General features: G+C 48.3%; 1 protein-coding gene across 1 annotated transcript in view; it reads left to right on the top strand.

The window, feature by feature from the left end:
* TNFRSF8 (TNF receptor superfamily member 8) overlaps nt 1-15338 on the top strand; it is a 256447-nt gene extending 241109 nt beyond the window's left edge. The window contains exon 10 of the mRNA XM_086921280.1: nt 14381-15338. Within this exon, the coding sequence (XP_086777406.1) occupies nt 14381-14598 (218 nt within the window). The 3' untranslated portion in view covers nt 14599-15338. The remainder of the gene's footprint in view (nt 1-14380) is intronic.
* The last annotated feature ends 9490 nt before the right edge of the window (nt 15339-24828 follow it).

Genomic DNA, 24828 nt, shown 5'->3' with positions numbered 1-24828 from the left:
TTCAGGCATACTAAACATGACTCGCTACCATGCTCCTTGAGCCTGCGGGGATTATAGGGTGTAATAATCCTCGCAGCTCAGTCTGGCCTAATGGAGCAGGTAGCCTTCAATAGTGAAATACGGTCTTCGTTGTAAGTCACTACCAGGACATGCCACGCACATCAGGGCTTGTCCTACCTTGCACCTACAACGCACCCTGCCCGCAGGCCTACCATAGGGGTGACTAATATGTAGTCAAGGGAAGGGTCGGTGCTGGCAAGTGGGGACACTTGCCCAGCTAGCGTGACAGTACGAGACCGCACGCGGGTTCTGCGGTCGCAGTTCCCAGACACATCTTTACGGCTGCTTCGGTGGGTGGCGCAACCAGCGCTGCAGGCCCACCAGCAGTATTGGCATCTACAAGCCCCGGCACTCTCTTGTGCGCTTTACTAGGGACTAACAGTAAATCCAATGCACCAATCAGGGATACCAATCGTATGTACAATTTACAGTAGGGAGCACTTGCACTGCGGCCCGGATCAGCCGTGGCGCAGTGCCCTGAGTATCGGAAAACCAGCAAAACATCGGAGGCACATCAGCAAAAAGTGGAAGGGAGACTCACGCCAAGGTGCCAGGTCTAACACGTGTCCCCTCCAGCTGAAATGTGGGGGGAACTACCCTTCCCCAGGGAGTTCCACATCACTAAGGCGGAAAAATCTGGACAGACCGTCAGCGTTGGCGTGATCGGTGCCAGGGTGGTGTTCCACCGTAAAGTCCATACTCTGTAGAGAAATGGACCACCTCAACAGTTTCGGGTTCTCACCCCTCATTTGCATCAACCATCTGAGGGGCCTGTGGTCTGTCTGAACTCGGAAGTGAGACCCAAACAAGTAGGGTCTTAGCTTCTTCAGCGCCCAGACCACAGCAAATGCTTCTCGCTCTATTGCACTCCACCTACTTTCCCGTGGAAGTAACCTCCGACTTATGAAGGCTACGGGTTGGTCAAAGCCCTCCTCAGTCATCTGTGAAAGAACAGCCCCTACACCATGCTCTGAAGCGTCTGTTTGCACAATGAACTCCTTGGAGAAATCGGGGGCCAGGAGCACGGGCGCCGTGCACATGGCAGTCTTCAGGGTGTCGAAAGCCTTCTGACAGGTGTCAGTCCAAATCACATTCCTGGGCTGCTTTTTCGAAGTCAGCTCTGTCAAGGGGGTCACGATCGTGCCATAGCCCTTGACAAACCTCCTGTAATACCCAGTGAGCCCCAGGAAGGCTCTCACTGCAGTCTGGGTCTTGGGGGGTTCCCAAGCCAGGATGGTTTCGATTTTGGGCTGCAAGGGGGCTACCTTGCCACTCCCAACTTGGTGTCCCAAGTACACCACTGAACCCTGCCCAATCTGGCACTTGCTTGCCTTGATTGTGAGGCCTGCTCTGCGCAGGGCCATCAACACTTCCCAGAGGTGTCGCAGGTGTTCGGGCCAGGTGCCGTGAAACACCGCGATGTCATCCAGGTAGGCGGCACTGAACTCGTCCAGTCCAGCCAACACCTGGTTGACCAATCTCTGAAAGGTGGCAGGGGCATTCTTCATTCCAAATGGCATAACCCGGAACTGGAAATGCCCATCTGGTGTAGAGAATGCCGACCTCTCCTTTGCCCCATCGGTCAAGGCAATCTGCCAGTACCCAGACGTCAAATCAAACGTGCTGAGAAACCGGGCAGCTCCTAGCCGATCAATGAGCTCGTCAGCTCTGGGGATGGGGTGCGCGTCAGTCTTCGTGACTGAATTGAGTCCTCTGTAGTCCACACAGAACCGTAGTTCGGGCGTGGCTCCCGGCGCAGCAGCCTTCGGCACCAAGACCACGGGGCTGGACCAAGGACTGCTGGAAGACTCAACCACCCCGAGGGCAAGCATCTTGGAGACCTCCTCCTTGATGCAGGCCCGTACCCTGTCAGTTACCCGGTAAGCCTTATGCTTCACCGGTAAGCTGTCTCCAGTGTCCACATCATGGACGCACCAATCTGTGACACTCGGAACCAGGGAGAACAGGTCTGGAAACTGCCCCAGCAACTGGCGGCAGTCCTCCTGTTGTTCGGCGGTCAGGGAGGGTGAGAGGTTAACTCCATCCACTGACCCATCCTTCTCACAGGCCACCAAGAGGTCAGGAAGAGGCTCTGACTCCTCCTCCATTCCGTCATCGGTTGCCAACAACATGCCCACTTCGGACCTTCGCAAGTGGGGCTTGAGGCGGTTGACATGTAGGACCCGCAAAGGGTTCCTGGGCGTCTTCATGTCCACCAAGTATGTCACGGGGCTCTTGCGCTCCACAACCTCAAAGGGTCCTGTCCACTTATCCTGAAGGGCACAGGGCTCCACTGGGGCCAAGACATACACCTCCTGTCCAGGCTGAAGCTCGACCAGAGTGGCATTCTGATCGTACCACCGCTTCATTTCCTCCTGGCTCGCTTCCAGATTTGCCTCGGCAAGTTGTCTGAAGCGTCTGGTTTGGTTTCTGAAGGCCAGCATGTAGCTATATACATTCTGGGGAGGTTTCCTGGGAGATTGCTCCCAGCCTTCCTTTACCAAACTCAGTGGTCCTCTCACGGGGTGACCGTACAGCAGTTCAAAGGGGCTGAACCCTAGGGACTTCTGTGGTACCTCGCGATACGCAAACAGCAGGCATGGCAAGAGGACGTCCCACTTACGCCTCATCGGACCTTCCAGGCCCATGATCATGCCTTTGAGGGTTCGGTTGAATCTTTCAACCAACCCGTTACCTTGGGGATGGTAGGGTGTGGTGAACTTGTACGTTACGCCACACTCCCGCCAAAGGGACTTCATATATTTCGATATGAAATTGGTCCCCCTGTCGCTCACCACCTCTAGAGGGAATCCTACTCGTGAGAAAATTCCCATCAGTGCACGCCCCACCACGGGAGCCGTCACTGTCCTCAGAGGGATGGCTTCAGGGTACCGGGTGGCATGGTCCACCAAGACCAGGATGAACCTGTTGCCCATGGCTGTCTTGGGGTCCAGAGGCCCAACGATGTCAATACCCACTCGCTGGAATGGCGTACCGACCACAGGGAAGGGTTGGAGGGGAGCCTTGTTCTTCCCTCCCGTCTTCCCACTTGCCTGGCAAGTTGGACAGGTTCTGCAATACGCATCGGAACTCTTGTGCATTTGGGGCCAGTAAAAGTGGGTGACAAGCCTGTCATAGGTCTTGTCCATCCCCAAATGTCCTGCTAAAGGCACATCATGAGCCAGACCCAGTAGGAAGGCTCTGAATTTCTGGGGTACCACCAGCACACGGGCTGACCCAGGTTCAGCAGCCTTAGGCTCCGAATACAGGAGGTCGTTCTCCCAGTACACGTAATGTGTTTTGGCCTGAACACCATTGGCCTGGTCTGCAGCCTGCTGCCGCATACCCATGAGAGAAGGGCATTCTTTCTGCTCCCTGCAGAATTCCTCCCTGGAGGGTCCTCCTTCTTGCTGCCAATGGGTCAGCTCAGGCAGGTCCCCCAGTTCGGCGATCTGTTCCCCTGTAGGCTCCAGGGCATCCCCCTCAAGGTCTGCCTCCTCCTGGACCGTAGGAACTTCAGGGGCCGGTTTCCCGCGCCCCCTGCGCCTTCTCCCCAAGGCCGGTTCCTGGGCCTCTCCATCAGGCCCCAGGACCTCTCGATCACCCTTACTGGCTGCCATCGACCGGGTGGTCACGCACGCCCAGTCAGGCAGACCCACCATCCGCAGGTGAGTCGTTTTCTCCACCTTTTCCCAAGGGGAGTGCTCCAAGTCGTTCCCTAGCAAACAGTCAACAGGCATGGTTTTTCTCACACAGACCTGCAGAGTACCAGAGACCCCCCCCACTCGAAGGGAACTTGAGCCATCGGACACTGACTCTCAGAATTATCAGCGTTGATAACCCTACAGTAGGCATGGGGTACAACCTGCTCTTGAGACACCAGGTGCTGCCTTACTGCAGTCACACTGGCTCCTGTGTCTCTAAGAGCCTCAGCTTCCTTACCATTGATGATCACCACCTGCCCATATTTCTTAGTGTTAGAGGGCAGGTAGTTCGTAGGGATCATCTCACTGTCTCCTAACGAGACCAGGGTCATGTGAACGGGATCTCCACCCCCCGGGACCATCATTTCTTCTCCCAGGTGAACGCTAGTCACTTGTCGGGGCGGAGCACCAGGGGGTGCGGGTTTTCCAAATAGGCGACACTTGGGGTCACTGGATATGTGCCCAGGCTCGCCACATTTGAAACAATTGAAGGGCCCCTTTGGAACAGGTTTACCTGTCGGGCCCCATTCTGCTTCGGGGGTGGGGGAGGCTGAGAACCCTGCTGCGGATTCCCTTGGGAATTACTTTGGGGGCCTTTTTGGAACCCTTTCTGTTTTCCCCCCTTGTCCCCCCCACTCTTCTGCTGGAGACCCTGCCCACTCTTGGCGGAATCTCGCACGGGACCCTTGTGGACCCTGGTGCTGAGCCAGCGGTCCGCCTCCTCAGCAAGCTTCCTCGGGTTGGACAGCTTGCTATCGATCAGGTGTTGGCGTAACTCAGGAAAACAGTGATCAGACAAGTGCTCCCATGCAATTAAATCAAAAAGACCTTGAAAATCATTAACTTTGTTACCTTTCACCCAACCATCCAGTGCTCTGCAAAAGTAAGTCACATACTCCACATACGTATTCCCAGGCCGCTTAGTACATCCCCTAAACTTCTGTCTATACATTTCAGGGGTAAGCCCGTACCTGTTTAATAAAACTTCTTTCATGTGGGCATAGGATCTCTGATTCTCAACGGGCAAATCTAGCAAGGTATCTCTCCCTTCGCTAAAGAACCTTCCCCACAACCCCGCTCCCCAATCCTTGTCAGGGACCCGGTGGGAGGACATGGCTACCTCGTATGCCCTAAACCACTGTCCTATGTCATCCCCCTTAAAGAACTCCTTAACTACGTCCTTCGGGATGTGCACTCTTGACTCTACCTGCACTGGCGATGTGCTGCCACCAGAGGGAGGCCGATCCAAGTCTCTCTCCTTGAGACTTATCTCCCTCATCTTTATTTCGTAATCCATCTGGTGCTTTCGCTCTTCCAGCGCCATTCTTTTGGTTTCCAGCTCCAGCTGGATTTTCATTTCTGCCAACTTTCTCTCGTGATTCCGGGTTTCCTTCCTGTCCGCTAGCTCCTCTGGCGACAGGCCTTTACCCAAGCTGTGCTCGCTGTCTTGCCTTTCTAGATCGATCAGATCCCCAAGCGCATTCTGCTCCTCCGTCGTATTCTGCTCGGCGAGGACGTCTTGATCTTCCGGGGTCTTTCTGGACTCCACCCAGGCTTTCAGGGCCTTGTAGAGCTCCGGCTTGTTTTTGCAACCAGCGTGCGGAACCTTTAGTTTCCTACAGAAAAACTTCAGCTCCATCTTTGAGTATTTGTCCAGCTTTGCGGCATCCCACTCTATCTCCAACACCTCGGAGGTCGTGGACTCCGCTCCATCCAAGCTCTTTGTGCCCGGCATGGTTTCTGCGCTCGGAATCTTCTTTCAGCAAAATTCAAAAAGCAAAGTCTGTGGCTTAGTAACTGGACCGTAATCCTTGTGTAGTGGTCAGAAGCTCAGGTATAACTATCGCAAGTGTAAATTCGAAATCCTCACCGCTGCGTCCAATGTAGGAAGGGGGAGGCTCTAGTTGGCGCAGTGCAACACTAGCGACAAGCAGGGACTCTCTCTTCCTCGTCAGGGCTGAGGGTTACCTTCCAGACAACCTCTGCTTACCCTCTAGGTAGTGTGGCTTAAGCAGTCGTAGGCTAATCTTTGGGGCACATAGGGTTAAACACTTGCAACAGTACACCTTTACAACCAACCCACCACACAACGAGACCAGACTGTATTCTGTAAAAATATATATCTTTATATAGATTTTAAGCAGGCTTGCGAATACAGTCAATATACCTTATGAAAACGGTTGCAGGTTACTCAATTCGGGTTACCACAGTTCTTATGCAGTTCTCTTGAGGCCCGTAGGCCGGTGTTACTCAAAGTTCTTGTGGAGCCGGCGGCTTCCAGGGGATCTGTCCCACGTCGCGTTGCCTTCCCAGGGTCGCTGATCGTTGCGGCTCTTCAGCCGAGCAGGTCACTGGTCATCCGGGGCAGCGGTGTTCTGTGGCGGCAGGGTCCTTTCCTCGTCGTCCGCTCCGACCCTGGAGGCGGCGGCTGTGCGGTGGTGGCAAGTGGCAGTACGGTCCCCAAGTGCAGGACGTACCCAGCCAAGTGCCGGTGCAGCTGTGGGCTCACGGCTGGGCTGTCGGGCAGGCTACCGACCTTGCGGATTCTCGTAGGGCAACGGTCCGTCTTTGCAGGTGAGTGGCTGCTCGTTATGCAGTCACCTCGAGAGCTCGGACCGGACGGGTCCTCCTTTGCTTTGCTCTCGGGCTCCCGGTGCAGTTGCGGTCACGGTGTTCGGGCCAGCGGCGGCTGGTCCTTACTTTGCTTCCGCGGTTGCTTTGGGCCCCGGTCACGGTGGTCGGGAGGGCGTTGATGCCTTAGAGGAGATTCCTCCGTCAGTGCTGCGGCGATGGTCAGCACCCGCAGTCGCTTTCTTCCAAGGGGGTAGCGTCCACTGGTCCTGGGACGCTGGTCAGGGGGCAAGTTCAGTTGCAAGCCCTTGGAGATCTCTTTAGCAGAGTTTGGCACAAGTAGAGCAAAAGTCCTTTCGTAGTCTTTTTGTCTTCCTCTCCTTCAGCAGCAAGGCACCAGACACAGGCAAGAGTCAGCACCCTTCCTTGTCTCTCACGGTCCTTCTCGTAGGGCAGAGTCCTTCTGTGGCCCAAACCGGATCTAATTTTCAAGGAGCAGGGCTCCTTCTTTTATAGGCCAATTCTTTTGTTCTCGCAGGCCAGGGGGGCCTTTGCATAGCCACTCTCAGTTCTGGAGTACCCCCGCGGGTGTACTCCGGCTTCTGCTTTCAGTGTGAGGGGCAGGCGCATCAGACGCCCCACAGGAGGTGGAGCCAGCATTGTCCAGACAGGGGTGGCCAGAGTACCTTGTTGATGGGGGCTTCGCCTTTCCTGGCCCAGGTGCCGGCAGAGTCATCCGCCGCTCCCCAGGAGGGTGGAGCCAGCATTGTGGTGGTCGAGCACAGTGACAGTTCGAGTCAAGAGGCACTCCTACCTCCCACTAAGGTGTAATCTGCGCATTCACCACCTGTCATCCCTCCAGCCCTGTCACTCACACATCCCAGACAGTCAGATACACATACCAGCAGAGGCGGCTGAAATGGTTAAGCAAGCAAAGGCTAACTTTCTAAAAGTAGCATTTGCAAACCCAGGATATTAAAATAAACTTGACTACAAGAAATATCTTATCACCCTGAGTTCAGGCATACTAAACATGACTCGCTACCATGCTCCTTGAGCGTGCGGGGATTATAGGGTGTAATAATCCTCGCAGCTCAGTCTGGCCTAATGGAGCAGGTAGCCTTCAATAGTGAAATACGGTCTTCGTTGTAAGTCACTACCAGGACATGCCACGCACATCAGGGCTTGTCCTACCTTGCACCTACAACGCACCCTGCCCGCAGGCCTACCATAGGGGTGACTAATATGTAGTCAAGGGAAGGGTCAATGCTGGCAAGTGGGGACACTTGCCCAGCTAGCGTGACAGTACGAGACCGCACGCGGGTTCTGCGGTCGCAGTTCCCAGACACATCTTTACGGCTGCTTCGGTGGGTGGCGCAACCAGCGCTGCAGGCCCACCAGCAGTATTGGCATCTACAAGCCCCGGCACTCTCTCGTGCGCTTTACTAGGGACTAACAGTAAATCCAATGCACCAATCAGGGATACCAATCGTATGTACAATTTACAGTAGGGAGCACTTGCACTGCGGCCCGGATCAGCCGTGGCGCAGTGCCCTGAGTATCGGAAAACCAGCAAAACATCGGAGGCACATCAGCAAAAAGTGGAAGGGAGACTCACGCCAAGGTGCCAGGTCTAACACTTGTTTTGCTTGGAAACTATTTGTCAAACTTTAAGCACGGAGTATCTAGGCAGTGAATTTCTTGTTTATTTTAGACGGAGTTGGACTGAAAACTAAACTCAGCCTGCCAAAACGTTCAAAGACTCCCAGTAAAATGGGGCCACCGAGCGGTCATGGCCGCCCATCCTCCTCTGAAAGAAGCCTCCAGTCTGCAGCTTACTGAGACAATGCCAGGATGGCGGAAAGGACGGTCCCGCCGTGAGACCAACTGCAAGCCCTGCAGGGCAGTTGTGTTATCACCTTCATCCGTGCTCAGAAGCCTGGTGGTGATTTTAGAAGCTGTTTCTAACGTGAACGCCAGCTCTGCTCCAAGCCCCTCACAGCGGAGGGCTCTCCCTTGGTATTTAATGCCCCACATGCCAAAGGTGAATGAGGCTGCCCGCCTTCGCCAGGCGGCGCCGTGCCACACGAATGGGAAAGAGCACGTGCCACATGGGCATGCAGCTGTACGATGATGTTCTATTACTCCGTATGACAATCAATTACTTATACTTACGTCACCTGTACATAAATGCACCAGGCTTGTGGCATCCAATCTCAATAGGACTGAAAGGCAGTTTCAGTTAAGAGGGCTCGTTAGTCAAACAGATGGGGTTGCACAGAAGAAACGCGAGATAAAGAATCAAAGAATGGTTTAAGTTTCCCCTTCCCACGGACGTTGCCGATGAATAACGAGAACTCCTCTCTTCATACTTCAGGGGTCTACTCCAACCTGCATCCAGAATCAATGCCAAGCTCCTCTGGCGCCTTCACTGTGCCCTCCCCGCTCATTACGCGGCAGGGCCGGGGGTCTCCATGACAAGCTGGGCTCGTGAGGCGGAATGCGGCCCGGCAGGGTCACTTCTTCACCCCCGGATACAGCCCTCCTTGGCTGGGCTGGGCTCCACTGAGGTGAACTTACTTGGAAGCCCGTGACTCGGGCCCCTCGATGCTCATACAACCTCCTGCCCCCAAACTTCCGTTAGGTTGACCCCGCCCACCCCCATGCCTCGTTGTCCCCCTCTCAGCGCAAGGAATGCACTCTGTCCCCCGATGTGAAGCCTGTCAATCACAGCTCCATTAGCCTGCCGCCGACGTCCACTTCCTGAGATAGTTTATTGGAATTGCCCCCAGAAGCAAACTGCCCCTCGCCCTTTCATATCACTTCCAAGGCAGGGGAGTGGGTCCTGGGGCCTATTGAGCAGGGCTGTGCCTCACCTCCAGCTCCTGCAGCGCAGCCTTTGTGCCTGCTGTTTACTCGTGACATGGAGTTTCCTCTGCCCCCTCCCGCCCAGGTCTTCTGTCCCGAGCCGCATCAATGTTTGCCAGTTTTTCAATCCCATGTCTCACTTCAGCGGCCCTGTAATAAAACCAACCAGCTGTTTCCATGGCTGGCAATAGACTCTTTTGTCTTTAGACCATTCATTCCTCCAGGAAGATGCTAACAAAAAGCTGCTGGACAGGAGCCCACCTAATACACAATAAGCATGGCAAAGCCAATAGGGCTCGCCTAGTGACCTGCTGACTTTGCCAATGTTTTTTAGACGCGATGAATAGCATTTGCAATGTTTTGAATGTGGCTAAAGTTTAAAACAAAAAACGCAGAAAGGACTTTGATACAGCTGCCTGTGTCATTTTTAGGCATGCACATTCACACAATATGACACTCACTGTGTCCCTGAAGCCAGGCTGTGCCTGGCTGATGAGCCCTAATAAGGGTGGCCTCTGACAAACTGAAGAGCAGCAGCGCTGTTTCTCCGCCGCCCGAGTAGGCGAACGAGCTGTCGGTGCCACAGTGGGCTCGACACGGCGTGCCTGGCCCTGCCTACCCGGGGGAGGGCATCGCCACACCGAGGTACTTGCAGCACGAGCTGCGAACTGAGGGAGGATACTCTCCTTAGAGTGGGCGTTGCACTGAAAGTCTACGCAGGTGACGGGGGTGCACCGAGGCCCCTCAACGCTGGAAGAAGTTGTGGGCACCACCTAGTGTCTTTTAACACAGGACTGCTACTCTGGGGGGGTTTCAGTACTCGGGGTGCTGCACCCTGCTGGTTCACTTCACTTCACTGCACTGCACAGTCTCAGCTGCGCGACCCGCCGCCCCTGGGCTGGTGTGTGAGTATCTCATTCTTTCTCTCTTTGTGATCGATAATACAGAACCGATACCGAAACAACAGTTGTGTTTTGAAGAAATAGAGGATTTGACTATACTTGCACATTTTATCATGCAAGTTAAGCAGTGCTTTTTTTGCTAGAACTATTCTTACAAGTAGTGCCGAAGTACGTTTTTATAAATATCATTGCTTTAAGTTTCTGTACATACTTGAAGAAAGAGAAGGCACTTATCTACTATTGTGCAGCACAGACATGTTGTAAAGAACTTCGAGTCTGGGCACGATGTGTCTTTGCATAGAATCACACACCGAGCATCTAACAGAGGTGCTGACAGACTGATCTGATATTGTAGCCTGTTATAAACCGGTAAGAATGTCTTGCTTTTGACTGATGGGCATAGACTACTGTTGAGGTGGTTCATACTTAAGCTGCTGCTGTCAGGCTGGGACAGGGTGCTGATGAAAGATCTAGGCTGCTGTCAGGGTGGGACTGCGACAGAAAATGGACTAAAATAAGTGCCCACCATTAGTAAATTAGAAAGCTTAAAAAGTGTGCCGTGTTTGCAAAATGCGACAGGTTTGATCGTGTGGAGGCACGCTGTATAAGTGTTTTGCAAGGCACAGGAAATTGTGTGGATTTGAGCTTGCTGAAGGCAATGTTTTTTTTTTAATATTCGGGAAATCCACAGTAAAAACTGGACCTACGCTCTGAATACAGTTTTGTAGATTTTCATTGTTTTGCATTAATTTAGAACTTGCATCAAGTTTTGTGGTTTCTGACAGCTCCTTTTTGGAACAGGGTCCACTCTGGTCTCTTCCTGTGATCTGAAAACGAGTCCGGTCATTAAAGTCCTTACGGGGAGCCACTCTAAATGGAGCAATTTTACTGTAAAAGGTGAAGTTCATCCTGCAAGCCACATAAAACCAGCTACCGTACCCAGCAGCTAGTTGACGCTGTTATGCATCATTATTCCTGAAATTGCATGGATACTATTTTCCTAGCCCATGAATCTCCCCTGAATTATATAATCCCCGTATTATCGTCCCATCCCATGGACGCCGTTTCTTGTCACATCAAAGATCAATGGATGCCCTCTTAGTCTTTTTCCTCAGAGACGTTGTATTTCTCTCACCAGTGATTTATGCATGCCATCTACCTCCTGGGTGCCACAGTTCTATATACCAGTGACCCTTGGATGGTCTTTTTTTCCAATAATAATGTCCATGGACGTCATTGTCATCACATACCAGAGTGTTTTGTGTGTTATCTTAGTCCAATACTAATTTCCCAGGTTTACTCTTTCTGTTTTCTGCCTTCTCACTCCATTCTGCCCTTACTTTTCTTCCTGCCTTCCCTCTCTCTTGATCTCTCTCTCATGCGTCCTCTCTCCTCCTCCTTATCTATCATGCTTCTTTCTTGCACTCTCTCGCGTGCCTTTCCTCTCACTCTCTTCTTGCAGTCACCAACTCTCTCTCCTTCTTTTCTTGCACTCTCTTTTTTCCTATTGCCCTTTCTTTGCCCCTCTCTCCTTTTTCATCTCTCTCTTCTTCCTACCCTTCATTTCCATCTCTCCATTTCTCTCTCCTTCTTGTCTTTCTTCACAATTAACTCTGAGGGCCTGATGTACATTGCCAGACAAGGGGGGGGGCTCTCTGTGTGTGGGCGGGGGGCTCTGTGTGTGTGGGGGGGGGGGCTTTCAGTGTGTGTGGGAGGGGCTCTCAGTGTGTGGGGGAGGCTCTCAGTGTGTGGGGGAGGCTCTCAGTGTGTAGGGGGCTCTCAGTGTGTGGGGGGCTCTCAGTGTGTGGGGGGGCTCTCAGTATGTGGGGGGCTCTCAGTGTGTGGGGGGGCTCGCAGTGTGTGGAGAAGGCTCGCAGTGTGTGGAGGGAGCTCGCAGTGTGTGTGGGGGGCTCGCAGTGTGTGGGGGGGCTCGCAGTGTGTGGGGGGGCTCGCAGTGTGTGGGGGGGCTCTGTGTGGGTGTGTGTTGGGGGGGCTCTCTGTAGGTGTTTGTGGGTGTCATTTGCGAAAGATAAAGCTAGTGGCATTGCAAATGACAATGCCATTTATTTATGTTAAAAAAAAACATAAATAAAAATAATGTCAAGAGCATTGCCAATAGCTCAAGCTTTAACAAAGGCAAAACCATTGCATTGTAAATGCTTGTTTAGGACTTGTGCCCTGGAAATAAGCAACAGAATAGTGACCAGTCAGTCTTTGCAAAGGGCCTTCCACTGCGCAGCAGCACGTGTCACTGCGTTTTAGTATTGTTTGAACCATTTGAGCTAGAAAGAACATTTTTTTTGTTAAAATGTGCAGATTATGCAGCAGATGATGTATTATGTTGTAACCGCGCAAACCTATAGTTATGCGGAAAAAATGGAGCTGCCACACAATCGCATAATTCCAGTGGCCCTGACTATGATACTATTTAATACCAGCTTCTAAGGTTTTCTCAGTCATGGCTATGCATTTTAGGCACTGCTCCTTAAAGCTGATGCTTGTGTCTTATAAGAATTGGTCTTAATGTACTACATTGCATAACTTCAAATGTCTTCTAGGCGCTTAAACAATAGATAACGTTACCAACACTATGCTTTGCATCCACCTCAGAATGACAATGTCTGGGTAAACCCTTCCTTCATAAAAATCTGTGACCTGAAATGTTCTCGGTCTGCACTTATGCCACTGAGCCATCTCACCATCTCACCAATTGCAATAGCTTGCAGCAGTTCACATTCCTCTTTTTGAATTGTGTGTTTCCCCAAGTTTTCCACCAATTCCATGTAGTTTACATGCATTGAGCAGCTTTTAGAGACAGGGTCTTGTTTAAGTAAAGAGGTCTTATGCTCAGGTAAGAAGCCTAAGGTACACACACTTTTCCGCAGTTACGGCTGTGTGAAAATACCACTGTTTAGACACTTTGCTGTCCGTGCGATGGTGAACAATTCCTTGGAACGTGGTGCTGTGGCACCTGTTATGTTCATGGCGGGCGGTAGTGGTGCTCTACACTATTAGGAAGACAGCCCAGGTATAACCGTAGGATGCAGAGGTAATACCTGGGGATATACTGGTAATAGTACCCTGAACCCCATAATTCTGCATCCGGTATGTTTTTGCTGCCGGGACAAACTGGCGGAATTATCGACAGAAACCATATTTTCCGCAGTTTACCACACCAGAGCTAATGGCAAAAAGTGCTGTGGCAAATGCTTTACCAGCTCAGCCCTTTCTGCCCTATACACTGGCGAGTTTCGTAGTTTTTTTTTTTAAAACAGATTTTATTGTGTGAACTCACATATTATGCATATCTCTGTCACCCAGAGACAAATGCCACCATCAATGTATCAGCTATATCTGTAGTCACATTTATAACAATGAATATCCATTAACACCCCACCTGAAGAGATATTGCCACAGGATGTAATCAATATGCAACCCCCCCAACCCCTCCCCCCTCCCGCACCCTCCCTGTGTGCCAGCTCGCCCACCTGACGCATAAAATAGCAAAATATTATCATGCCATGACGAGCTTCGTAGTTTGACCTTACCGCGGTTGATAAATCCACATGCATCATAGCTAGTGACCGCCAGTAATGACACTGGCAAGAACAACGTATGATACCAGGCGCAAAATGTTGCTGCAACGCGAGAAATAATGTACATATTACCGCCTGGGATGCTGGAAGTGTAGAGGACAACTCTATGCCAAGCACATACAGATGCCGGCTGACACTCATTCACTACAGATCATGTGAAGCAGTAGTTGTGCCCATTTGCTGCCAGCATGCTATGTATGCTGTTGGTGCCCTTTACCATGGTCTGTCCTAAGGTGGCAACTGATTACCACCTGCTGTGTCAGTGGAGGTCATCTTAGGGGGTGTTACCCCTTGTTTTAAGAATTCTCGGGGCCTTTAAACTGCATATCTACAGCATGTGGTAAATCAACAGGAGGCACTGTAGCATGGGATGATACCGCATGTGGTATTACACCAAAACTTCAAAGAGACATACATGGTAGATTGATGACGTAAATACTCAGCTGTTGTGAGTGTAACTTACCTTGGTGTTTCAATTTATTTACCATCACATAAAGTGGGATTAAATAATGCAGACGTTAAATAATACAGGCTATAATGGCTCCCATACCGTAGAGTCTTCACCTTGTAAAATCTGCAAAAGACAAAAGTCTTAAATTGATTGAAAATGCATAATTTCTAATTTAAAGATGACTAATAAACAACACTTCTTTCTTTTTTCATGGCTGTACCTTGGCAGAGGCGATATACATTATGAAAGCGGACACCGTAATAGTGGGCTCAGTTTCAGAGGCGCCCCGAAGCCAGAGCGCCAACCCTCGGAGAAGCATGAGTTGTGAGACCCTCCATGACCCGCACTACCCCCTGCAAGAGTCTGACCCCCCACGTTCGGCCAACGTGACGCTTTCTGTGGAGGAAGAGGAGGGGAAGCGCAGCCTAGAGCCCATCCATGCGTGACCCGGAAGTGCACAAGTAACAAAGGTCACACGTCACTCAATGGCCTTTTCTTCCTGGGAATCTTCTACGTGCAAGGCCAGAGAGGCTGAAGATGTCACCAGGATCCCCAGGGGCACTTTAACGCCGTGCACGTTGTATGTTGTTGTGGATTGATGTCGTCCTGTCTTGGCACAAGAGTGAGTGCCTTACACGGGTCGCACTCACACTGGCGGGAACAACCTGGCAGCCTCCTTGGTTTTGAAGAGATTCCATCCTGCAGCTCTTGTCTGGTGACATAGAGCCTGGTTTAACAATGGTTTTCCTTCCTGTATTAGTATTTGCTCTGACAGACTTCCTCACCCCGAGGTGGATCGGCCTTAGAATTTGGAAGATTTCCAGACTAGCTGGTTCCTCTGGTTCATAGTCCATTTCATCACAGGCGGCCTGAAGATTGCAGAAGAGACGCTCTCTCCAGGCACCTTTTACAGGAGCCTTGCGCTGGCTCAGACTAAGTCAGTTCGCCTCTTTCTTGCGGGTATCTGGGCGTGCGCATCCAGTAAAGGACAGAGCGGCTGCTTACAAGTCTTTTTTGGGGGTATATTTACGTACATTTTTGCGCTGGGTTTGCATCACAAAAGTGACACAAAATGTTAATTTGAAAGCACTGCCATCCATCACTATGCATCAAGCGGCGCTCCATGGGTGGTACATGGGCGTTCCCATTGAACCACTCATGGTGTTTGATGCAAAACACTATATATAAAAAAAAGTATACCAAAAGAAATGCAGTTTCGACATTTGCATTATCGAGGAGAAATGCTTTTATTTCTGCAATTGTTTCTGACTTGCATGTGTCCTGCACTGTACATTGTAGGAAAAGTGTAAAAGTTAGTCTAAGCATAGTATTTTGTACTGGAAGTGTGCCCTATCAGGACAACACCTATGCTACCTATGCTAGACTTGACACAGACATTCGTGCACTAAAGTGCAAAGGTCTTTGCGTTGTACTGGCAGCCGGATTTTGTGCCAGCTCTCGGGAGAGAGCAGAACAATGTCATACCACTGTAGATGTGGTGCTTCCTGCTTTCTTCCGCTTACGCAACACATCAATTTTGGTTGCTACTTTGATTTGCAAGACATTTTAGAAATGCACTCCTGCCTTCCACAGTGCGGGCGGCAGCTGCCCGCACTGTAAAGAGATGACAGAATGAGTGACTGTACCTGCCTGAAGTGGGATATCGGGAGGGGCTCAATCCATGGGACTCCCTTTCCCACCACTGTAAATTAGCCCTCAGGAGGTGTGCTAAGTGTGTGCCACCTATTTGTGGCGCACTGGCGGTGCACCTCTCGTAGGCCTTTTTGTCTGCATGCCTGCACCTATAATAGGATGCCGGGACAGCGGCAAAATGATTTCCTCATTTTCATGGGGCTATGGCCCCATGCAAATATGGAAACACCTCCTCTAGACAGCCCTGGCGCTACATGTGCTCCAGCATACCAGTTATCACGGAAGGGGCCACACAAGCACCTGTGACCCTTTCTGTAATACCATAGTGCCTGGAGGTGGTGCACAAAGCAGGGGCACATGTCCGTTATGCCCACAGGGACCTATGCATAATACGGCCCTAGTAATTCCAAAATGCAGGGTGAAGCAGCAGACAAGTTGTTGTTATGTTTCCAACTTAACAAACAAGATAATATGTCTTGGATGCTCTTGTACACAAAATTCTATTTTACATGGAGCATTGAAAATGTGTGAACTACTGGCATGTGAGGCAAGCCTACTGGCCCCATGAATGCACTCGTTTGTTGGGAGTTCTCACAGCTTTCCTTTAGGCCAGTCCATCTCTATCCTCACAAATCGCTGACTCTAACATCTTTTGGCAGATGTAAAAACATCAGTATTACCTTGACTAGTTCATCATTGAACTAGGACTCAAGTTATTGATTCATATCTTGTTCTGAGACATCGCTTCACTTTGCTGAAATTAAGTTCCATTTATATGACACAATCTGAATTTTAATGTAAGTTCCTATAGGTTATTCCTCCTGAAAAATACAGATATAGTGTAGAAAACACACAGGACTTGGTGTACGGAAATTGCATTTGCAGTAGCTTTCCTGGGGTCACCCTAGACATGCGATAGGACAACTTCAGACAAAAGACCTCTGAGGGTGAGATATTTCAATTTAAGATATGAGGCCGAATATAAGGTGAACATCTTTCACTCTAATGAAGTGTGTATTACAGAAAGGAAAAGAGATTTAGCAAGGATAGCCAAACTGAGTTATATGGGAACTTTGTATGGACCCTCTGAGCTCAGATTCTGACACTTGCAAAAGGGACTCTAGTGAAGACATACCACCCTGTATTGCACATTCATAATTCTTCTTCATTTAATACCTACTACAATTCAGTGCCTGGACTGACAGTATCATCATTGTCTTATTTTCAGTTACAAAGCATATCGATTTAAATGAAAAGGAAATGTGTGTCACATGTTAAGAGGGAAGCTTTGATATGCAAACGTTAACCTGTTGATAATACACGTGGTCGGTGTGCAATGAATTGCATCATATTTTATTTGCAGATTGGATGTCTTTTTATATTATGGCCCCTGTTGTATCCGTTTGCTTCTATGTATTCTTCTAGAGCCAACTCAAATCCTTGTTCCTCATCCCTTCCCTAGGTCCTGGGTAACTAGGATCAACATCCATCCCCAGAACTATGTGAGAACTCTGTATCCTATACTGTACGAACTTCTCCTCTCCCCTAACTGTCATTTGATGATCACCTTTATTTGTTACTTGTCTTTTTGTCCACCTTTTCATTCCTTTACTGTAAAGCGCTCTGCTACCTTCGGGTCTTGTTAGCGCTATAGAAAACTTCTAAATAAATAAATAAAATATAACGTTTTATAGATACTTATGTTGCTGTGGGTAGGTCTAATATGACTGACATATCTCCCTATGTCTAGTTACTTGTGGCTTCTTGGTTATTCAGATTCCATAATTCTATGATTAAGCATGTTTTTCCCCTCTTTCTGCTTCTATTTAGGTTTAGCAAAATGTCTGAAAGAAAAAGAGTAGAGTGATAAGATTTACAAAGTAGGCAAACTAAAAAAAAAGAAAAATTAGATGTTGAAAAATCCTTCCAAATAAAAAACTGCAGCACCTCCTTTCTGGCACGACAATTTTCCTGCAAAAAAAGGGTTCTGTTGGAAAAAATCCTCTGTAGAACCACTTTTTCATGGGAAACTTAACTGGCAAACGCAGATGCAAAGTTTGTCACATTCTTCAAAACTTTGGGAGTGGAATTATAATTTCTCACACGCTACCCAAACTTCGAAACTGTATTAATACACACAGACCATGATTACTTTTTCTTAATATATTTTCACAAATCTTTGTATGCTTTCAAATAAAAAAATCTTGAAATTGATGGAAGCAAAGTCTCGTTTCTTCACACAGACAGGTGCTACCCATGACAAAAACAATGTCAAAAACTGATTTTGAAATGCCAAAAAACATGGAAAGAAATGTGTTGGTAGTTGAGATAATAGGAAATATCTTTCATTTTTTTTAGTTCTAACTTTACAGATTGGAATACATTTTATTGATGCATGTGTTATTCTGGATATTTTTTTTTTTACAAATAATTTGTGTGGTTTACCGGTTTGATGATATGTAAGTTTTATGGATTGTGCTACTACCAACAATAGTAAACAACACGAAATGCCCTAACCACAATGACTCAATACATATTTGTTACAGGGTAAGAAACCAATTTATTGTCGCTTCCCTAGACACCCGTTTTACGTGTGAGAAAAAGAGATCGTTATAAGGTAGGCAACTGGCTCCCCCTTTTTTATAAATCCTTCGAGCTAGTGTGACACATTGTTTACACGCCACTAAGCCCTTGAATGTGGATCTCTCTTACATTATAGAGCTGAATTTGAAGGTCACGCCGCTATTAATTGATCCTGCCACAATCCGGCATCACCTTAAGAAAAAGGTATGCTTTTACTTTCTCAATCTGACTTGGCAACTGATGGCATGATCGTAACTAATAACGCAAATCTAAAAACAATTATAAAATCTTTTTAGGGATCCCTGATGGGCCACGTTAATCATTAGAATGGACCTTCATAAGACTCGCCCTGAAATTCCACTTTGAACAACCTTGGTATGTAGCACAGAGCGTTTTATAGCTACTTCACGGTAATAAGGAGCCCACATATTAGATCAAGTAAAATAATGTTTTTGCATCCTACAGATACAAGATACATACAGCCCTGATGACAGACCAGTGACTTCATGCCTGGTCTAGAAACGCGTCGGCAGTGTTGTTTGGGAGTTATAAACTATCATTGTTTCATAAATACTAGGACCGGCTGGTCCAGCATTTGAAATATATATAAGTAATTCATTTACTTATATTTCTCCCAACTCTTACTTTCTCTCATTTAGTGTTTGTGATATTTATTGTTTGTGATAAAAATGGTTTCATTACCTTTGCAACAATTGTTTTGTTAAAATGTCAGATGCAATATTATTTCTAATGTGTGTGATAATGTTTCTAAATGTGTAAATAACTTTATCTTTGAATGTATGTTTGAAGTTTGTCTAGTCTTGTTATTATTTGAATGTATATGTTTTTTTCTGCTGAATTTTTTTTTCCAAACATAAAAAATATAAAATGACTGACACAAAATGATAGTGTCTAGGGAAGCGACAATAAATTGGTTTCTTACCCTGTAACAAATATGTATTGAGTCACTGTGGTTTGGGCATTTTGTGTTGTTTACTATTGATATTAGGTCTAGCCCTTACCACATAAAGGACCTAACCCTTTTGTTTCCCAACTACCAACAATAGGGCATCCTGGTGCTAAACCCCCTAGAACCGTATCGTGCAATAATCGAAATTTGCCTAGCTTAGTAACGGTAAGTTTCCATTCTAGACATAAGCAGGATGGGTCTAATTTTTGGGTTTATAAATATGTTTAGAAGTGAAAATGCAGGGCCATGAAGAGTGCAGGCATGTGGCAAACAGACCAGGCTTCTCCCTTGCAGGACACGTTTGATTCCCAGCTGCATGTCTCAGCCATTCAACCTCGAGTAAGATAACATGAGCACTGAATTGTACATTTATAATATTGGTTAATGAGGGGACACAAGGTTCAGCAGGTGAAATGGTAGCGAAAGAGAGAGACTCTGCAGCTGCTCCTAGACCTTCCTTGGCAAAACGTAGCACATGGCATGGATGCCAAATGTTTAGGTTGCTTATGTGTGACATTTCCATGGTTTAAATGTACTTATGAGTGTCATTGAACTGCTGTATTTGTGACACTTAGGGGCATATTTACAAGCCCCTATCGCCACATTAACATCACTTTTAACAACGTTCCATTAGTGATAAGGGCGTCTCCTTATTTACTTAATGCCGCCAGGTAAAAAAGGCACCCTTTCACACTAAACTTAGCGGGAAAATGGTGGGCAATGGGTGTTGCAGTGGGCGTTCCACCACAACACCCATTGATTTTGATGCTGCCCCCTATTTACAAGGGTGATGTTAATAGGAGGCAGCGCAAAAATTAAGAGTAGGGAAAATCCTGTCTTACATTGCAAAATGAGCAGAAATGCTTTATTTCTCCTTGATTTAGCTTTGTTTTATGTGTGCTGCATTGTGCAGCATGCATAGAAAGAGAAAAACTCCATGAATGATTGTTTATGTTCAGGAAGGCACACCTTCCTGCACATAAACAATAATTTCTTCAACGCAGGTGCAGGTTCCCTTGCACTATGGTGCAAGGGTGCCTGCGTTGGCACTAGGCAGCCTAACTCAGCACCAACGCTAGGGAAAACACAGGGATGTGCTGCATCTTTGTAAATATGGCTCATCCCTGCGTTTTCAAAATGGCGGAGCATGGCATTAGTATTTTGTGCTTAACGCCCGCTTCGCCATTCCCTTGTAAATATGCCCCTTAGAGTAATATAATACTCTTTTGTGAGTGAAAGCAACCATTAAAGTACATTAAATGAGCTAAATAGCAGACATTCGAACCTTTCGAGCAGGCAGAAGCTCTAAAAATACCTTGAACAAATACAACACGCCTGAAATGGAAGGTCACTAACCTCCAGCCTCTTTCTAAGATAACAGCACTGTAAATCAATGGTGGCACCATTATTCATTGCAACTAAAAAAACGAAGCTGCCGCCTGTCATATCATATGCTCTATAGATGTTTTGCAAGGCATGGGAGATGTCAACTCAGCATTTAAGCTTGCTGCGGAAAGATATGTATAGCAGATAAATAAGCAGAAAAACACAATACACCAGACCTAACCCACCTACAAACAGCCAAAACAAATCAACCCAAACCGTGACTTGTGACCTGACACACCCTAGCCTTTGGGGGCATTATTTATCTGCAGCGGGCGGGGCAAGGAAACAAAAAGCTGCCTTCTGCCACTTAATACACTGCATAGGTGATTTGCAACAGTCAGTCTGTTCGTTTGAGCTTGCTGCAGACCGCTGCACCACTTTGGTGTAATAGGGGGAAATCACCAGTAAACACCCAGTGCTCCCAACAGGCCCACAAACAGCCAAAATAAATCAGTCCACACACGGGGAGAAGTGTGGCACAGCGGCCAGAACAGCTGACTCCAGAGCACAGGGAGCGCGGTTCGATCGGTAGCTCAGTATCATGTGACTCTGGGCAATAGCTCATATAATCTCCTCGATGGCCCTCAGTGCCTTGAAAACCTTGAGGTGTGATATGTTTTTGCTTTACAAATTACTATTAGTATTACAGTGGCCTGCACAGCTATACCTCGGGAATATACTGAACAGGCAAGTAGCAACTAAAAAGGAAGCTACTGGTGGGGAAGCTGGGATTCTCATCTAGATTTCTAATTTACCAACTGTAGAATCCCAGGTCAGGTCGACTGGACCTTTTTACCGGTCTAAAAGCGTAGAAGGAAGATTTTTCAACACATAAATTTCAACCACTTTAACCCAAATCGAATTTGATATAAAGAACCACTGACTATGAACTAAGTTAAAACATGTATTACAAAATTAAGAATAACTGGACATACAGACATCTCAGCAAGAGATTCAGGAAATAAACCGGCACTAATACAATCATAATCCTACGCAGAAGTCTCAGACGACCCAGAATAAAAATCAAAGTCAATTCAAGAAGCATTAGGCAAGCTATGATTGACAACGCCGACAGTCTGGACTGCATTTACAAAAGAAGGAAAGGAATCTCGTTAGTCTGTCCCTACTCTAACTCTAAGATGACACCCCTACTTAACATCCGCCCCAGGCAAGAGCAAAGGTGTCAGCTGTGAAGACTTCCTAAGAAATACATCCACTTTCAGTAGATAGTCTCAACTACAGACCTCGTCCTAAGATGCTCCTTTCTACACATCACTCTGCCTAAGTTCAAAACTGTCTACATCCTGCCTTCCCCAAAGCCCACACTCTGGTCCTGTCTACTCCTCTCTGCTGGCTAGTCTGTTCTCCACTACAACCTGCTCAAAATCTGCTGCTCCTCCCGCTGGGTGCTGTCCCTAATACAAACTCCCCAAAACAGTTGACACGCCCTGAGGCACGCCCCTCTGGCAGGTACAGGTCCACAGATTTTTTCCAGTATGGCACATCTTCATCAAACATCTGTTGAAGTGTCCTTGGGTCCCAGACACCTTCTCCGCTGAATGTTGCACTCCCAAATTCCTTTGACACTCCTCCGTACTCGCGCCTACCAACTCCTAAACATGGCTCTTTCTACCTAACGAGGCCCGTGGCCTTGCACCTGAAAGCTGAAATACATGAGAAGCAACATTGCACACATTCGAAGTTACAATTCAGCATTTGCTGAGGACAGCCTTTCCCAGGAGAGAAAATCATCCCACCCTCGACTAAGGCTAACCAAAGAAATTACAGTTAGACCTCTACTGGCTTCATCATGTCCCAGGCCTTTACACGTTAAATGCATTTCCAACATGGCACGACATTACTATACATTGCACTGAACCCCGGCCTAATGTTACATTTCTAAACCTATGCATTAGTAAGATCCTCTAAATATGCGGGTGCTGACTACGGGTGAATATAATGCACCCCTACAATTTCAAATAACATGGCGCTCTCTCACTGGCTACTGCCTCAATATTAGGGGCCAATCAACACACTGCATTGTCACAGCTATGTTAGTTGACCACACACACCTATGATAGGCCATGTGGTACGCTTGAAGGAGAGCCCGGGCACAATTTGATTAAATCCAAGGGTTGGCTCCCAGTGCCAATGACTATAAAGTCAGTGCATTGGCCAGTCGGATTGTGATTTAAGACCAAAGTGTATTTCACACAGCAGTTTGGTAGACAGCACAGAGCTCATCATTATCTCCCCACTATATGCTTAAGTATAGCTCCTCGTTGAGCATGCCTCACACTCGCAGGGTAGTCAGGGCTCTAAAAATGTGTGACTAATGCATTTAAGTACAGGGATGCGGACACTACACCCCAAAAAAGTATTAGTCTAACACCTGATGTGTGGTACTTGGAAGGGCTGTAGAGAGCCAAGGGGAAAACAGGAGGCAAAAGGCGTGTGTACCCGTTAGAAAGGGACCTGTAAAATACTTCTTCCCACCAAATGCGTGTCTTCTGTTTCCATAGGCGGAGGTGGGATCCTAAAAGGATATATTTAGCTTTCCTAACAGATAAGGAAAAGCCAGCACTGGGAAAACTGTTGTTTTGGCAGAGGACTGCCAAGTGTCACACATCTTGGGGTGTGTTATCCATTCGAATAATTTTCTTGCATCCCCACAGGCACCTAAAACTGTCAAGTAGTGTGGTATTTGGCAGAGCTGAGCAGGGTGAAGGGGTTAATTTAAGGAGAGCACGTGGCCATCCTTGCAGCAGCAATGTGAATGGTCTAGTTTTGCCAGCTGTAGGAAAACTGTGCTGGGGTCGACTTCATACTTAGACAATCCTCTAACACCTACAGCAGTTCACTCCCAGCCCTTAATGCCTTCAGCTGCTTTTGTCAGAAGTAAGCTGGACCTCTTCACTTGTGGACACTTGTACTATGCAGCCCACTTCCCCCTCACTGGACTTCAGCATCAAAGCCACACAGAAACCAAAAGCGCAGTGTGTTTGGATGATATGGCCAAGCCCAGCTATCCCAGCAGGAAAAAGAAAGTTGTAACAAGGTGAAAATTACATGTTTTTGCTTAAATTAATTTCTTCACTCTGTTCACTGCTGCCAAGTGCCACACCATGTGACAACTCCAGGGGCCTGCGAGAAAATTACTGAAATGCGTTAACCTAACCCGAGACACGTGGCACTTGGCAGGGCTGTGCCTAAAGCAATAGTGTTTCAGGGCTTCCGTGATAATTGACTAACCCTGCTCAGTTTTGAGGCTAAGTACATCCTTCCGGGATCCTGCCTCCTCCTCTCACTGGCTGACCCTTGAAACTGTTGGCTTATGAGGATAGGAGGCTCATTTTTAAAAATGCAAGGTTTCTCTAATATTTAATCTGTGGCCACAAAGTGAAATGTTTCACTTTGCTTTTATTGAGCTTATTTTGTTCAACCTGGCTCCTTAACCCCTCCCACGCTGGTAACGGAACCGTTCCATCACGCCCCTCGGGTGGGCTGTGCTGGTGACGGAAGGGTTCTGTCACGGCCCGCTCGCCGCGCATGCGCGGCACGTTCTATTGTGCGGGGGGGGCCGTGACAGAACCGTTCCGTCACAAGCACAGCTCACCCGAGGGGGGTGACGGAGCGCTTCCGTCACCAGCACCGGAGCACCGCGCCCCCCGCCCCTTAGCACTGCGGCGGAATAGCCGCCGCAGCGAAAGGGTTAAACCTAGCTTGTACTATTTTGCGTGTTGTAAAAAAAATGTAAACACGTACAGATTGCGTCATGGACATCATTGAAAACCCCTGGGCCTGTATTACATAAAGGGAACACGGTCCTTGGTTGCGCTATGGTGCACCTTTAAGCAGGTGTGCCAGGCACAACCATGGAAAGTACGCCCATTTGCAATGCCTCCAGGACAGCAGCAAACTAATGCTACTCTCAGGACAGCACATTCAGTGAAATTTATAGTAGCTGCTTCAAAGCAGTTCTGTGTTTTTTTCTGTGCAGGTGGCAACCTACCTGCACTCAAAGAGGGGCGAGAGATCCCCTTGCAGGCGGGGGTATGTCTGGGGGTCCATGGGTCCCCCTGTT

Source organism: Lissotriton vulgaris, chromosome 5 (genome assembly GCF_964263255.1).
Source record: "Lissotriton vulgaris chromosome 5, aLisVul1.2, whole genome shotgun sequence".
Lineage (NCBI taxonomy): Eukaryota > Metazoa > Chordata > Amphibia > Caudata > Salamandridae > Lissotriton > Lissotriton vulgaris.
This window is presented reverse-complemented; position numbering and strand designations above follow the sequence as displayed.